At 39.2% G+C, this 17,274-nt stretch overlaps 1 protein-coding gene across 7 annotated transcripts in view; it reads left to right on the forward strand.

The window, feature by feature from the left end:
* Positions 1–17,274, forward strand: part of bbx (BBX high mobility group box domain containing) — a 43,541-nt gene that overhangs the window by 19,043 nt on the left and 7,224 nt on the right. For 5 of the 7 annotated variants that reach the window (XM_065258707.2, XM_065258722.2, XM_065258715.2 and 2 more), the window contains 10 exons: positions 2,610–2,690; positions 2,913–2,987; positions 3,210–3,287; positions 5,445–5,522; positions 6,867–7,761; positions 8,092–8,230; positions 10,483–10,631; positions 10,803–10,892; positions 11,246–11,437; positions 16,945–17,137. In XM_065258707.2, coding sequence (XP_065114779.1) covers positions 2,610–2,690; positions 2,913–2,987; positions 3,210–3,287; positions 5,445–5,522; positions 6,867–7,761; positions 8,092–8,230; positions 10,483–10,631; positions 10,803–10,892; positions 11,246–11,437; positions 16,945–17,137 — 1,970 coding nt within the window. The remainder of the gene's footprint in view (positions 1–2,609; positions 2,691–2,912; positions 2,988–3,209; positions 3,288–5,444; positions 5,523–6,866; positions 7,762–8,091; positions 8,231–10,482; positions 10,632–10,802; positions 10,893–11,245; positions 11,438–16,944; positions 17,138–17,274) is intronic. The other 2 variants (XM_065258697.2, XM_065258738.2) reach the window with 2 other exon arrangements.

A 17,274-nucleotide genomic window follows, 5' to 3' on the forward strand; every position in this document is an offset into this window, starting at 1 on the left:
ACTGATATAATGAGCACATGATCTGTGCTCATGTAAATCGACTTTGACAGGCTCATCTCCACAGAAAGAGCAGCCACAGTGAGCTATGACTTTAAATGACCGACTGAGATATCAGTCCTGCACTGCATTCGGTCCCAAACTGGGTTTGTGTGCCATTAGGTGCACATGCTTCATAAACCGGAGAGCTTTCTTAGGCTTTACAGCCGTGGAGATGTGTGTGTACTTGTGAGATTGGAGGATTTGTCATGACTGTGTGTTTTGTGTGTGTGTTCCTGTAGGTTCCTGTAGTCTCTCACTCTTGTTAATCCTCTGTAAATTCCATTTTCCTCCCACTAAGTGATTGTAATTGCCTCGGCTCGGTGTATTTGTCACTGAAGACAGCCTCGGGAGGCTTATAGAAAACAAAAGGCAGCGTCTCCTTGTTTTGCGGACAAATTAGATTACATCGTCTGTTTAGCCGTGTTTGAGCAGAGGACTTTAGATTCACGCCGTCCTTAATGTTTGAACAAGGATTATCTTTTGAATCTCTCAAGTGTCAAAAACAATCTCACACACCCAGGTAGATTCAGTGCAACCGGCTCTGCTATTATTGCATTGTGAGTCGTTGAACTGAGCGTGTTTGCCGGGCACGCGCGGCACATTAAGATGTGACAAAAGTGGTTCCCCCTCCCATTATAATCAATGGGGCTGTCTGCACTGCAAGTGTTGATGTATGGTGTCACAAATGTGCCTGCAGGTGTTTTTGTTGTTGTTCATTGGAAAGCCACCTTCAATACAGTAATATAATTGAAAATATCACCATTAGATTAAATCCCTGTGGGATATCTGAACTGCATATTAATTAGTTGATTCAGTTCAATTAAAATTAATTTATATAGCACTTTTCACAATTTATTAATAAAATAATTAAATAAAAAATATTAAAACACAGAGATAATATATTTTGTGTCTAATAATAATGTATTTATATAAATATATATTTAAATTATAATATTTTCTTAAATGCCAGTTAGATTTAAACTAATTAATTTAGAAAAAAAATTCAAATTTTTAGGTGGTCTTCATAAATATTACTTTTTAGGCTTTTGAGTTGCAAAAAGGAGAAAATATTTTAAGGCCTTAAAAGTATTCTGGACACTTCCTGCACTGGGCCATTAGATTAAATCCCTGTGTGGTATCTGAACTGCATATTTATTATTTGATTCAGTTCAATTAACATGTATTTATATAGCACTTTTCACAATTTATTAATAAAATAATTTAATGAAATATTACAAATATTAAAACACAGAGAAAATATATTTTGTGTCTAATAATAATGTATTCTTATATATTTAAATTATAATAATTTTCTAAAATGGCAAAGTTAGATTTAAACTAATTAATTTAGAAAAAAAAATCTAATTTCAAGGTGGTCTTCTTCATAAATATTACTTTTTATGTTTTTGAGTTGCAAAAACTAGAAAATATTTTAAGGCCTTAAAAGGAGTCTGTACCGTTCCTGCGATGGGCCATTCGATTAAATCCCTGCGGTATCTGGACTGCATATTTATTTTTATTCGATTCAGTTCAATTAAATTTATTTATATAGCCCTTTTCACAATTTATTAATAAGATTAATAAAATAATTAAATTAGATTAAAAATATTAAAATGCGGAGTAAATTTATTTTGTGTCTAATAACAATGTATTTTTATATATTTAAATTATAATACATTTCTAAAATGGCAAAGTTAGATTTAAACTAATTAATTTAGAAAAAATGATTCAAATATTGAGGTGATCTTCTTCATAAATATTACTTTTTATGCTTTTGAGTTGCAAAAAGGAGAAAATATTTTAAGGCATTAAAAGTAGTCAGTAGTTCCTGCACTGGGCCATTAGATTAAATCCCTGTGGGGTATCTGAACTGCATATTTATTTTTCAATTCAGTTCAATTAAAATGTATTTATATAGTACTTTTCTCAATTTATTAATAAAATAGAAAAATAATTAAATTAAATTAAAAATATTAAAACACAGAGAAAATATATTTTGTGTCTAATAATAATGTATTTTTATATATTTAAATTATAATAATTTTCTAAAATGGCAAAGTTAGATTTAAACTAATTAATTTAGAAAAATTTGTTAAATTTCAATGTGGTCTTGTTCATAAATATTACTTTTTATACTTTTGAGTTGCAAAATGGAGAAAATATTTAAGGGCCTTAAAAGGTGTCTGGACAGTTCCTACGCTATAATCCAAGTCTGAATGTATGTAGTTTGGATACTATACACACAAGATCAATGCAGTTTGGTGTTATTGATGTCAATTCTGGTTCAGTGATGTCATCATGTTTAAATATGCAAATGATCCTTGAGAGCTGCACCAGAAAAATTTTACTAGATAGGTTATTTAGTTTTTCTATAATGGAGGTGTCATACATAAAAAATAAAAATCTGACCTGTTGCTTTTTCTTCAAGCTGTCAACAGACGGCGATGTTGAGCTTAAAAAGGCCAGTGGTCAATTCAAAGAGGATGTTAAGTCAAGATGTTAAGATTGCGTGTACTTTTATTACTTTTCATTCTGCTTTGCTGATATAAATGTCTATGCTTTCATTTTAGATTTCCTCCAGCTCTTCCCAGACAGGAGACGTTGACGTTGCTAAGCACGCTGAGAAATCGGCCCTTTTCCAGCTGGCTGAGGTAAAACCAGCTTAAGACTTGTTGATTGTTAACAACAGACCCATAAAACCCTCTTTAGCTGTGACACATCTCAGACATTGATGCTGTGTACATTGATGTGGCAGATGCATTTATCCAAAGTGCATACATTTTATCAGTTAGCTTGTTTCATGGGAATCAATATTGCTTGATTGAAATTATCTGAATGCATTATGTTGACAGACATGCTTGGTTTCTCTTTAGTTATCTTCCAGTCCAGATCAGCCTGCTGTGGAAAGTAAGAATACAGAAGATAGAAGCACACTGACAGATGTAGAGGTGAGTGGGTTTCAGTGTGGATACAGGTTCAAAAAGGCGGTTTAAACTTGGGGTATAGTCTGTTTTTACATGTACGTGAACGTACGCGCACGATCGAGGACGATTGACAAAAATTTTGGCACGTGTACACATTTGACTACACTTTTGGTCGTTAGAGTCTGTCTCATGCCGAGCAGTTTGTCATTGATACACCACTCATGTTTTTTTCTGTGCCGGCTTTAGGCCTTTGGACCGTCTCAGCCGAACTCTCCAGACCTGCCCAAGAGTTGTGTTCAATCTCCTTTGTTTCAGCTGGCTGAGGTACAGTTGTACTAAACACTCTCTTTACAAAGTCCATTAACCCAGCAGACATCTTTTACATTACTGATACAATCATTCTTAAATTTATTATAGGCTGTGTTTAAAAATAACCACAGTAAAGGGCCATTTGTAACAAGAAAGCTACAACCAGTTTAGGTGTTTGGGGGTTTTACTGCTGGTAGTTTGTATCGTTTGGTAGTTTAATCCTTTAGTAACATGTGGGAAGTTATAGTGCCTCTGAACCTCTCACTTCAGGTTTTCAGCTTCAGTTTGAATTACCTGTGAAGACCCAAACTTCCTCTATAGAGACAACTATTTTAAAACGTTGCACTTTCTGTTTGATTTTCAACTTTTATCATCATGGCCATCAGCAGATTTTTTATAGCCTGGTTAGCCAGACCTACATCAAGATGTAAGGTCTGGCAACTCTTCACACAAACGGCTCAATGCAAGGGGCGGGATATAAGGTTGTCCCTCAAAATGCCTCTGCACGCAATAGGATAGCGCTATGACCAATCAGAGCAACGAAGAAGGTGACGTAGTTACCGTAACCAGCAAAACTCCAAACACATCTTTCTTGCTTAAAAAGGACTTCAGTAGGGTTATTTGCTCTTCTCTCAAAGAAAAACATAAGTCTAAGTCCTCCAGAGTCGCGGCCAAAGCCGCTTCAAAAGAAAGCTGTTCGCCAGCAGCAGCAGCCATTCTTTGTTTTCAAGTAGGAACCGTTGCAGCTCTGTCGTCATCATGTTAAGCCCGCCCCACAGACGCTACACACGATGTGATTGGCCTGACCAAATTTTGGTTTTTGGAGCTGTTAAGTGTATTGTGAGTGCCTAGACTAAACCCTGGCAGCAAATATATTTTGCGGCCGCTAGGGTGCGTCTAGATTTCTAGGCTAGATTTTTTATGCATTCAAGCTAGATTTTTGTACCACAAAGACTGATTAAAAATGTATACCTTTTAAAGGGGACATATCATGAAAATCAAAGCTTTCCATTTTAACCTGATAAGGAACACTGTGCCGTACACGGCACACCCCCTCCCTTGCACGTGAGGCTGCATTACGTCATTGTAACTTTGAAGCATTAAATCTTCAAAATATACGGTCATGCGGCACATCGTTGTAAAGCTTAGACTTTCGGGATTCCATTAAGCGCACACAGAAAGCATAATATGATTTTTAGCAGTCATAAAACTGTAATCTAGTTGTTAGTTACCTGAACCGGGCGGCGCCGATTTAGGATATTTACTTACCTTCAAAATCTTTCCTTTATCCGCTTCGGTGAAATTGTCCAAAACAAATTGTTCATAAATCCCCAAAAGTCCAAGGAAATGGAATATCCAAGCCTTTTAATCCAAAACGATTTGTTCATCTCACAATCTTGAAGTTTCTGACCGAATTACGATATAAATAGTGTATACAATAAGTTCACTAACAGACATTCGTTCGAATCTCACTTTTCATTCATGATTTATAATGAATATATTCGGATGTCATGTTTATTGTGCAACGTCTGAGGAACAAATGCGCCCCCTTGTGGAATTTCAGCCGTTCCATAAGAGGCTACGTGCTATAGTTGGATCCCAGTGCTTCTATTAACCTAGAACATTTAATTTATCCACATCCTCTGCAAGCATGTGAAAAAATAGGAAATTGAAATTTGGCTCCCCTTGTGATGTCAGAAGGGGATAATACCGTCCCTTAATCTGCACTATCCAACCACAGCACTGTCATTAAGTGCAGAGATCAGCTCATTTGCATTTTAAAGGACACACCCAAAACGGCACATATTTGCTCTATATGTTATTTTGAGCTAAAACATTACATACGTACTCTGGAGACACCAAAGAGTTATTTTACATCTTAAAAAAATCTTGTGAAATGCCCACTTTAATGAACTGTAAGTCGCTTTGGATAATTTGTCTGTCTAACGCATAAATGTAAATGCAATTTGCAACGTGGGTTTATTGCATGTAGCATGGGATATTTGAGGATAGTTGTAGTAACTTAGGTGTCAATAAAAAACGCTAAATGGTTAAATGCACATATTATTATTTTAGTTCATAAAAGTCCTGCAGTTCAGTGAACTGCGCATCACTTTTCTGCTTGCGTTTCCTGGTAATCCATTCTTATTTCTGTATTTTCTGTCTCTACAGCAGATCTCCTCCAGCAGGTCTCAACCCATGTCTGAGGGGCGGCAGTGCGGCCAATCGGCACTTTTCCAGCTTGCTGAGGTACAAAAATCAGTATTGCTCATGAATATACACAGATAACAGACCAAAGCATGAAACTTGCTATGACAATAAATGACAATGTTTTTTTAATAAATCCTAAAACAGTTGATGCATATGATGCCACCTTGTGGGTTTTCATATATGTGACCCTAATCTGAATTTGAGAAGAGGAGCATCAAAGTTTGATTTCAGTCATTGGTTTCACTTATTGATGACCTTACTATATATTAAAGGGGACAGAGAATGAAAAAAACATTTTTACCTTGTCTTTGTTGAATAATGGTAGTCTACCCGCATTCACGAACATACAAAAAGTGCTAGACATGCTAAACATCTCAGTCTCATAGAAATTCCTCTTTCAGAAATGTCAGCCAGAAAACGGCCCAATCTGAAAAACTGATGCTTATGACATCACAGGCATCTCACTGCCCCTCCACTTTAAAATAATTGGCTACATTTTTTGAGTGGCAGCAAAGTCAGCCAATCAGTAATGAGATTGCAAGTTAAGCCAGTAGGGGAAGCCAAATAGGTGCAAAACCACTTGTTTAAAATCCCCCACCCTAATAGAGCTATCTGAGAGAGGTTTTTAGGAAGCTTCTAAGGCATTACAGACCCAAACAAAAAAAATTTTGTCTACATGTCACATCACAGAACAAGGATAAATACCCCGTTCAATCATTCAATGTCACCTTTAAAGATGTCAAGGTTATATTTTCACAAATTGTTCTTTATATAATGTGGGATGATTTAATGCAGATAACAGTAAATTAGGATATAGGACTTAAAGGGACACTCCACTTTTTTATCAATGCGCCTCCTACATCCATATTACAGCAAAGTCCTTGATTATTACGCCAGAATGAGAGTATAGTTCCTAGACATATCACCCTAGAAAATCACAACTTTTCATTTTTTGTCGGTCTTAGTACACGATGTAACTACAGAAGAGTCACGTTTTGAATACGAAAAATATCCAAACTCTTTAGTTATTTTTTTAGCACGATGCTAATGGTCTAATCAGATTCAATGGATTGTGCTAAGCTATGCTAAAAGTGGTACTGCCAGACCCGGAGATCGGCTGAATGGATTCCAAAACTGTTCCAAAAAAATCTAATGTTTAACCCTAGGGGAGCTGAAAAATAAGTATATTTTCAAAAAAAGTCAAGTGTCCCTTCAAAGATGGGTTTTCACAAGCAGGGTCACATATTCGTAAGATTTCAGGTTTAGGCTTGTGTGTGTGATACATACATATTTAGATAGTTTTATAGTTACTTTTAAATATTTATACGTTCCATAGCTCCATAACTTGATCTCTGTCTGCCTGTTGCCTGTGTTTGTATATAGATGTGTTTGGCCTCTGAAGCAGAGAAGTTGGAAGCTCGTTCGTCTCAACCTTCAGGTGCTGCTGCTTCTCTCTGCGCTCAGCACAGCTCAAGTAGCACAGACAACCCAGACCACAAAGAGCACAGGGATGGTCCACAGCATCCTCTCACCACGCCGCCACCACCACCATCATCATCCTCATCTTCTGCCTCCACCTCCTCTTCCCCCACTGACACCATCCCCTCTGAGCTCAGCCCTTCCAAAATTCTTAAAAAGAAGAAAAAGAAGAAGGAAAACAAGGAATCTGATGAAACTGAGACGACTCAAGGATCGCCCAAAAAGGTGAAGAAGCGTCAGTCGACCGACTCGGACTTAGACAGCGTTATGTTCACTATTGAGGCGGTTGCTAAAGGTGCTTGGGGATCAGAGGAGACGCCCAAAAAGAAAGCTCGTCCCTCTGAAAGCGAGAGCAGCCCCGTCTTGGACCAAGCTCTGGTTGTGAAGAAGAAACCAAAACCCAAACAGAAAAAGCAATTGAAGACGAAAGAAGAAGCCATGGAGGAGGAAGAAGAAAGGGTAGAAGAGGCTATCGAGAAGCTGGATGAAGAGATGAAAATAGAGGAAGCTCCACTGACGCCAAAGGGGGCAGAGTGTGAAAATAAGCCAGATGTGAAAGTGGAGCCCCCTAGCGGTGTTGAAGAAATAGCACCTCAGTGCTCTCCCTCACAGCCAGTCGGAGTGGAAGAGAAAGAAGCAGACACCGGTTTGTCTCCAGGCAGACATGAGGATAAAGAACCTGAGGTCAAGACGGAGATCTCCGGGTCCAGAAAATCAGAACGAAGCTGTAAAGGAGCGCTTTATAAAACTTTGGTGTCTGAAGGGATGCTAACATCTTTGAGAGCAAACGTGGATAGAGGTAACACGCGCACACACACAACACACATAAAGTAACATCACGCCACTGATAAGAGTGTGCAGAAATCAGCTGTGCCAAAATAACACTTTTGTTGATAACTATCTGTTGATGCACATTTTTCTTTCCTGTGTTATGACCTTGTGTGAGCGTCCTAAGTGCTGTAGATGTCTGACTAGATATGAAACTCAAAGCCCACTAGTTATTACTAATAGTCTGGAGCAAAAGCACACTTCCCTATTCATCAGCCAGTTTTTCAACCAACCCACCAAAAAAAATCTTTTTATATGATCACACAACCAATGTAAATGTTATTCTATAACCTTTTTCTAGGGAAAAGAGGTTCAATGCGAGGCAGCGTGTCTGATCATGAAGGCAGCTGGAATGATGAAAGTTGGGGGTTTTCTCAAACTGCTGCAAGCCCACCTAAAAAGCTGAAGAAGTCTAAATCTAAAGAGGAAACCATCCCTGGGTGAGATAATGTTATTCACAACACTGGATTTGCAGAAAACCAGACATTATTATTTTGCATATAAACTGCTTGAATTAATTCACCTGTTTCACCTGTTTGTCATTATGGTGAGGTCAGTTGGAGTGTTAATAGTCAAAAAACAAAAAAAACAAAGCCAAACCTAATGCACAAAATTGATGGCTTTTGAGAAATGTAAAAAATAAGTAGTCTAAGGAATTTTGTGCATTCAAGCATGTTGCATCCACTTATATTCACCATCCCATGTTCATAGTTTTGCACAACTATGTACTAAACCAAAGTAAAATCAAATGCTGTTTTTTAAAATGCATGTCATGTTTCATTTTACAAGATTTAAGTCAGTTTATCTAGAAAACACTGGGTCTCTTCACTAATAGGCACTGAAATGTTGTCTATGTCTATGAAATTTAGACTAAAGTCACATAATCTAATCTAATTTCAATCTTTGACATGACCTTACTCAGTCAATATTAAAGATATCAATGTTCTATTTTTTACAGAATTTTCTTTACATTATATAGGATAATTTTATCTTGAGCAAATCACAAAAAAATTACTTTCTGCATACCTATAAATGGCATGCATTGCGTTCCTCGCTCTAGATTACTTGCGGGATTTAACTTCGTGTCTTGCTAATTTTTTGATCGAGTTGAATATTTGTAACTTGTGCAAAGATGCGTTTGAGGCGAATAGCGCATGTTTTCACGGCAATCGCAGCACCCAATTTGTGTTTTTCCATCGCCCTACGCGAGTTTGCATCTATTAGTGTCTATAGACCTTTTGCGAGTCGACGTCACAATTACGTCACGCGCGCATGTGGTGGCAGAAAAACAGTGGAAATGAATGAGACACGAGTGAAACGACCAATATAACTCTCTAGAAAATGTCTTGTTGTGCTGTTGAGTGTCAGAATAGGAATGCCAAAATAGATGACCTTCATTTTTATAGTATACCGTCGTCGAAGACACCATTTGAAGATAGACGTAGGTGTTTATGGTTGCAATAAGCGCTCAACCGGACAGACTGGAGTGATGAAATCATTTGGAAATCTTTTAATAATTACAATAGAAAATAATTAGAGAAGATATCCGGAGTTCTGTCGAAGTCTGATCCCTCTATGTGTTTCTTAAAGCGTTTTCATCACGTTACGTTTATAATTTATTTAGAAAGATTAAAAATTTGAATTAGTTCATAATATCAATAATATTACAATTTATTAAAGTTTTCGTATTTTTTTTTTCGTTTTCTATTACTTCTTTTTACCTAATATCTTAGCCTATGTCTTCCTGTTTGTTCTAAATTATGATGTTTACTAATTAATATATAATCATAGCACACACACACACGATGTAAAGTGTTAATAATATATAAACATTAATTACAAATTACTAATTACAAATTAATTTGCATGTAAACATAATAGTTGTAAAACAAACACGTAGGCTAAAAATATAAGGAAGAAATTGAAAACAGGAAAATTATGAAATATTTAATAAATGATATTATACAGAATACATGATAGTATTGCTCTTATAAGTACGTCAGCGATTCATACTGTAAAAATAATTGATTTACCAATAAAGAACAATACAAAAACCGTTTATGATAAAAGAGACGTTCATGTTCACAAAATACACGCAAGACACTCCCTTAACAGTAAACTTTGATTACGCATTAGTTTATGCGAGTATCTAGCAAACGCGAGCGTCTCTTTTATCATAAAACCTTTAGATGTGTCTGCAGCAGGCACTTATTTTGACAAGACACATGATGCAAATAGGTTCACTAGACGCACAGACTGCGCAATTTTTAAATTACGAACCACACACATGACAGGAAAAAAGAAGTCACTGGCGGCCCACCTGGTTTTAAAATTAAACAAGCAATCCGAGCATCACATTCAAATATGGCGTCACATCTAAAACAACAAATCTCATTGGTTGTCAAATGACATAACATGCTACTGATGCATGAGAACCAATGTCATTTAAAGTTATCCACATGCTGGAAGTCATTTACATGAGGAATGGCATGAGGGTTTGTAAATTATGAATTTTCATTTTTGGGCAAACAATTAGTTACGGTTAGGGTTTTTTCTTAACCATTAAATTGAAAACATTCACTTGTTTTACGTGCTACGGGCACCTGATGAATTAGTTAGTGAACGAGACCCAGTTGCTTCCAGGTGAGCAGTCGAAACGGGTTGTTAATCTTTTACTGTGTAAAACTCACAGACTAGGTAAACTTGAAGAGGAGTTCGAGAAAAAGTTCAACAGCTTACCACAGTACAGCCCACTGACATTTGACAAAAAGAGTGCAACTGTCACAAAGAAGAAAAAAAACAGTACGTCCAACCCTTCTGAACCGCCCAAACTAAGCAAGGGTGAGTTGACTGCATACATGGAAACTGACATCACTTCCTCTTGGCCTCCACACTCATTTCTTTATATTTTTTTAGGAACTGTCATCTCATGTTCAGAATGACATAACTTCCACCTAACATAGCATGCATCTTTTTTGTTTGTTCTTTTTATATTTATTTTTTTTAAATTAGGTTCATCTTCATCTCAGAAAAAGACTTTTTTCCACAAGATAGTGAACAAGTACAAACAAAGGAAGGAGAAATCCAGTGCTGCAGACAAAGGTGATAATGTAAAACAGCTGATAGACACTGTTATAATATCAGAATCATTGTATGTGTATGTTAGAGGTGGAGACTGTGCCTACATTGTGATGGTGCTGGTTGTCCGTGGATTAGCGTTTCACTTCCTACTGCATATCTAGGTCACTCTACACTCTGGTTATCTTAAAGGGGCACACGTCACAGTCATGTCATTTATTCAGCCTGTTGTTTTGCTGTAAAAGTTACACATGTTTAATATTACTTCTTGTCCCACACCTGTACATGCCATTGATCACCTCTGTAGGTTAGGTTCATGCTAAAAATGATTTGATCTGTTTAGTTCATGCCATCTGTGTTCTCCTCTGTTCTTTCAGACGTTGTCACACCTGACCATGTGGTCACAGAATCGTGCCCGGTTGTGAAGCCGGCCAGTCCATGTGTGTCTCCCGAACCCGAGTCCCAGAAAGTTCTGGACACGCCCGTGGGGAGTCAGAAAAGGAAGGCGCGGAAAAATAAAATCACACACTTGGTGCGCACGGCTGATGGTCGAGTGTCACCTGCAGAGGGTTAGTTGTAGACATTATTTGATCAGCTCTTTGTTTTATCTGAGATGTGTTAAGCAAAACAAATCCAAAACCTACTTAAGTCATAAGTCAAATAGTGTAATTTACTGATTTACTAGTTTTTCTAAGTAAGCAGACTTACAATTTTCATATGATGGACAATAAAAAGGGTGAAAAATCCCATATACATTGCATTAATGGGTTCAGCTCAAGCTGTATATTTGGTCATCCAGCAATCAGCCAGAACATTCTAGCAACACCCTAATAACCCACAAAACACCCTAGCACCTGCCTAACCCCCCTAAACACCTTACCAACACCCTAATAACCCACAGAACACACACAGAACACCCTTGGACCAATTTAATACCACTAAACACCCAAACAAAATCCTAATAACCCATAGAACACACACAGAGCACCCTTGGAACAATTTAATACCACTAAACACCCTAGCAATACCCTAATACCCCCGAAATACCCTAGTAACACCCTTATGACCCACAAACACCCTATTACCTTCCAAACACCCTAGAAACACCCTAAAAAGAACACACTAGCGACACCATAATAACCCACAGAACACCATAGCAACACCCTTATAAACTGTGGAACACCCTAATAACACACAGAACACCCTAGCACCTGCCTAACCCCCATAAACATCTTAGCAACACCCTAATAACCCAAAGAACACACACAGAGCACCCTTGGAACACTTTAATACCCCTAAACACCCTAGCAACATCCTAATGGCCCACAGAACACTCCAGCAATACCCTAATATCCCCCAAATACCATGGCAAACCCCTTATGACCCACAAACACCCTATTACCTTCCAAACACCCTAGAAACACCCTAATAAGAACACACTAGCGACACCATAATAACCCACAGAACACCATAGCAACACCCTTATAAACTGTGGAACACCCTAATAACACACAGAACACCCTAGCACCTGCCTAACCCCCATAAACATCTTAGCAACACCTTAATAACCCAAAGAACACACACAGAGCACCCTTGGAACACTTTAATACCCCTAAACACCCTAGCAACATCCTAATGGCCCACAGAACACTCCAGCAATACCCTAATATCCCCCAAATACCCTAGCAACACCCTTATGACCCATAAACACCCTATTACCTTCCAAACACCCTAATAAGAACACCCTAGCAACATCCTAATAGCCCACAGAACACTCCAGCAATACCCTAATATCCCCCAAATACCCTAGCAACACCCTTATGACCCATAAACACCCTATTACCTTCCAAACACCATAGGAACACCCTAATAAGAACACACTAGCAACACCATAATAAACTGCAGAACAGCCTAATAACCCACAGAACACCCTAGCCAACACCCTTATAACCCACAGAACACCCAAGCAACACCCCTAATAAGCCACAGAACCACCTTAGCAACACCCTAATAACCAACAGAACACCCAAGCAACACAATTTTAACCCACAGAACACCCAAGCAACACCCCTAATAAGCCACAGAACCACCTTAGCAACACCCTAATAACCAACAGAACACCCAAGCAACACAATTTTAACCCACAGAACACCCAAGCAACACCCTAATAAGCCACAGAACCTAGCAACTAGGGATGGGCGATATCTTATTGTTTGCGATATACCGCTAAAATTTATCCTCGCGGTAATAACGATAAGTCTAGTTGACGACGTAGTTTGTGCGTGTCCCACTGTTCACGTGCGGAGTGAAAACAAGCGTGGCGGAAGGCGGACGTCAGGCTGAGGAGGTGTTTGTTATTACCATGAATTTACCAGAATGAATTTACCAGTAAATACAAAAATATGCTGTTAACACAGGCAGTGACGTTCCGTCTTTTTACCAGTAAGACATCATTCACACATCAGTATCAAAATATCGGTAAACTCTGAGAAAAAGCGGAAGTTACCTGTGACGTATTTGTAAACAATGGCGGTTTATGACTTAATATCCACGGTACGTATTTTGTTGTTTTCACATCTGTTGCAAACGCTGACGTGGCGAAGTTGCTCGTGACCAAACAACATTGCGTTAGGCGGTGTCAAACAGAACCTGTGTGTGGGGGTAAACGCGTCATCTGTATAAAAACGTTCTGATTGGCCCGAGGCTGTCAGGGCGGTCTGACGTCGTCTGTTCTAAATGCCGGTAATCCTAGATTTTTCGTTCACACAGCACTGGTAATCTTACAACCTGTCTTTGGGAGTACTGATTTACCAGAAAGGTTCTGTTCACACATGACCTGTTAACTGCGGTTTAGCAGTTAATTACCAGTAAAGACTGTATGTGTGAAAGGGACTATTGACTTGAGTTTCACACTGAACTTCTTTATCAGGTTACTTTAACATGTTTGTTAAGACATGGTGATTGTTACTTTTCCTGTTTGCACTTTTTTTGCACCATGAGAGTATAAATAAATACAGAATCTGTGTTTGCATTTTAAACTTGTAATTGATTTGAATTATTATTGTGTAATTGTTGTTGTGTGATGTTTTTCAGCACAGTCACTGGAACACAACTTACACGTAATATAATCTGATATTTTACAGAATAGAATAATTTATCCCCATTTGTATCGTCACCGCAACAAACAACTGAAATTACAGCAATACATTTTTTTAATTAGGTCATATCGCCCATCCCTACTAGCAACACCCTAAAAAGCAAAAGAACCACCTTAGCAACACCCTAATAACATGTAGAACACTCAAGCAACATCTGAATAACCAACAGAACATCCAAACAACACCCTAATAACCCACAGAACACCCCAGCAACACCCTAATAACCAACAGAACATCCAAGCAACAGCCTAATAACCTACAAAACACCCTAGCAACACCCTAATAACCCACAGAACACCCTAGCAACACCCTAATAACCTGTAGAACACCCAAGCAACACCGTAATAACCCACAGAACACCATAGCAACACCCTAATAACCCACAGAACACTCTAGCACCATCCTAATAACCTGCAAAACACCCAAACAACACCCCAATGACCCACAGAACACCATAGCAACACCCTAATAACCCACAGAACACCATAGCATCACCCTAATAACCCACAGAACACTCTAGCACTATCCAAATAACCTGCAGTACACCCAAACAACACCCTAATAACCCACAGAACACCCACACAACACCCTTATAACCCACAGAACACCCCAGCAACACCCTTATAACCCACAGAACATACAAGCAGCACCCTAATAACCCAAAGAACACCCTAGCAACACCCTAATAACCTGTAGAACACCCAAGCAACACCGTAATAACCCACAGAACACCATAGCATCACCCTAATAACCCACAGAACACTCTAGCACTATCCAAATAACCTGCAGTACACCCAAACAACACCCTAATAACCCACAGAACACCCACACAACACCCTTATAACCCACAGAACACCCCAGCAACACCCTTATAACCCACAGAACATACAAGCAGCACCCTAATAACCCAAAGAACACCCTAGCAACACCCTAATAACCTGTAGAACACCCAAGCAACACCGTAATAACCCACAGAACACCATAGCAACACCCTAATAACCCACAGAACACTCTAGCACCATCCTAATAACCTGCAAAACACCCAAACAACACCCTAATGACCCACAGAACACCCCAGCAACACCCTAATAACCCACAGAACACCATAGCAACACCCTAATAACCCACAGAACACTCTAGCACTATCCAAATAACCTGCAGTACACCCAAACAACACCCTAATAACCCACAGAACACCCAAACAACACCCTTACAACCCACAGAAAACCACAGAAACACCCTTTTAACCCACAGAACACCCCAGCAACACCCTTATAACCCACAGAACATCCAAGCAGCACCCTAATAACCCAAAGAACACCCTAGCAACACCCTAATAACCTCTAGAACACCCAAACATCACCGTAATAACCCACAGAACACCATAGCAACACCCTAATAACCCACAGAACACTCTAGCTAGCACCATCCTGATAACCTGCAGTACACCCAAACAACACCCTAATGACCCACAGAACACCCCAGCAACACCCTTATAACCCACAGAACATCCAAGCAGCACCCTAATAACCCACAGAGCACCCTAGCAACACCCTTATAACCTGTAGAACACCCAAGCAACACCGTAATAACCCACAGAACACCATAGCAACACCCTAATAACCCACAGAACACTCTAGCATCATCCTAATAACCTGCAAAACACCCAAACAACACTCTAATAACCCACAGAACACCAAGCAACACCCTAATAACCCACAGAACACTCTAGCACCATCCTAATAACCTGCAGTACACCCAAACAACACCCTAATAACCCACAGAGCACCCTAGCAACACCCTAATAACCTGTAGAACACCCAAGCAACACCGTAATAACCCACAGAACACCATAGCAACACCCTAATAACCCAAAGAACACTCTAGCATCATCCTAATAACCTGCAAAACACCCAAGCAACACCCTAATGACCCACAGAACACCCAAACAACACTCTTATAACCCTCAGAACACCCCAGCAACACCCTAATAACCCACAGAACACCCCAGCAACACCCTTATAACCCACAGAACATCCAAGCAGCACCCTAATAACCCAAAGAACACTCTAGCATCATCATAATAACCTGCAAAACACCCAAACAACACTCTAATAACCCACAGAACACCAAGCAACACCCTAATAACCCACAGAACACTCTAGCACCATCCTAATAACCTGCAGTACACCCAAACAACACCCTAATAACCCACAGAGCACCCTAGCAACACCCTAATAACCTGTAGAACACCATAGCAACACCCTAATAACCCACATAACACCATAGCAACACCCTAATAACCCACAGAACACTCTAGCACTATCCAAATAACCTGCAGTACACCCAAACAACACCCTAATAACCCACAGAACACCCAAACAACACTCTTATAACCCTCAGAACACCCCAGCAACACCCTAATAACCCACAGAACACCCCAGCAACACCCTTATAACCCACAGAACATCCAAGCAGCACCCTAATAACCCAAAGAACACCCTAGCAACACCCTAATAACATGTAGAACACCCAAGCAACACCGTAATAACCCACAGAACACCATAGCAACACCCTAATAACCCACAGAACACTCTAGCACCATCCTGATAACCTGCAGTACACCCAAACAACACCCTAATGACCCACAGAACATCATAGCAACACCCTAATAACCCACAGAACACCATAGCAACACCCTAAAAACCCACAGAACACTCTTGCACCATACTAATGACCTGCAGTACACCAAAACAACACCATAACAACCCACAGAACACCTTAAAAACTGCAACAGTCCCGGTAACAACTGCAGTTCTGGAACAGCCACTTCATAAAGTTTTGTTAGAAAACATAATTGTTACAAAGCACACATTTTTATGTATGTTTCATTGGTTAAACGTTCTCTATTTCTGCAGAGGAAAAAACTAAGGATCAGACCAAGAATCAGGATGAAAAGCCATTCACTCAAGAGACATTATGCAATAGGGGGGCCTGCTACACTGACCCCAGATCAGAGGAAGAGGACAGGGCAGATACGTCCGGCAGCCTCCCGACCTTCTTCAGCTTAGCGGCCCTCGCAGAGGTTGCGGCCATGGAGAATGTGCACAGGTACACCTACAAAATCTCGTTCAGTAGTTCTCAAATGCTTTAGGGCCCCAGATTTTTTATCCTTTTATCATAAACTGTACCTGAGCTAAATAGAAAAAACTAAACAAAATGATATTGCAATATTATTAGCTATATTT

The sequence above is a fragment of the Paramisgurnus dabryanus genome, chromosome 10 (genome assembly GCF_030506205.2).
Source record: "Paramisgurnus dabryanus chromosome 10, PD_genome_1.1, whole genome shotgun sequence".
Classification (NCBI taxonomy): domain Eukaryota; kingdom Metazoa; phylum Chordata; class Actinopteri; order Cypriniformes; family Cobitidae; genus Paramisgurnus; species Paramisgurnus dabryanus.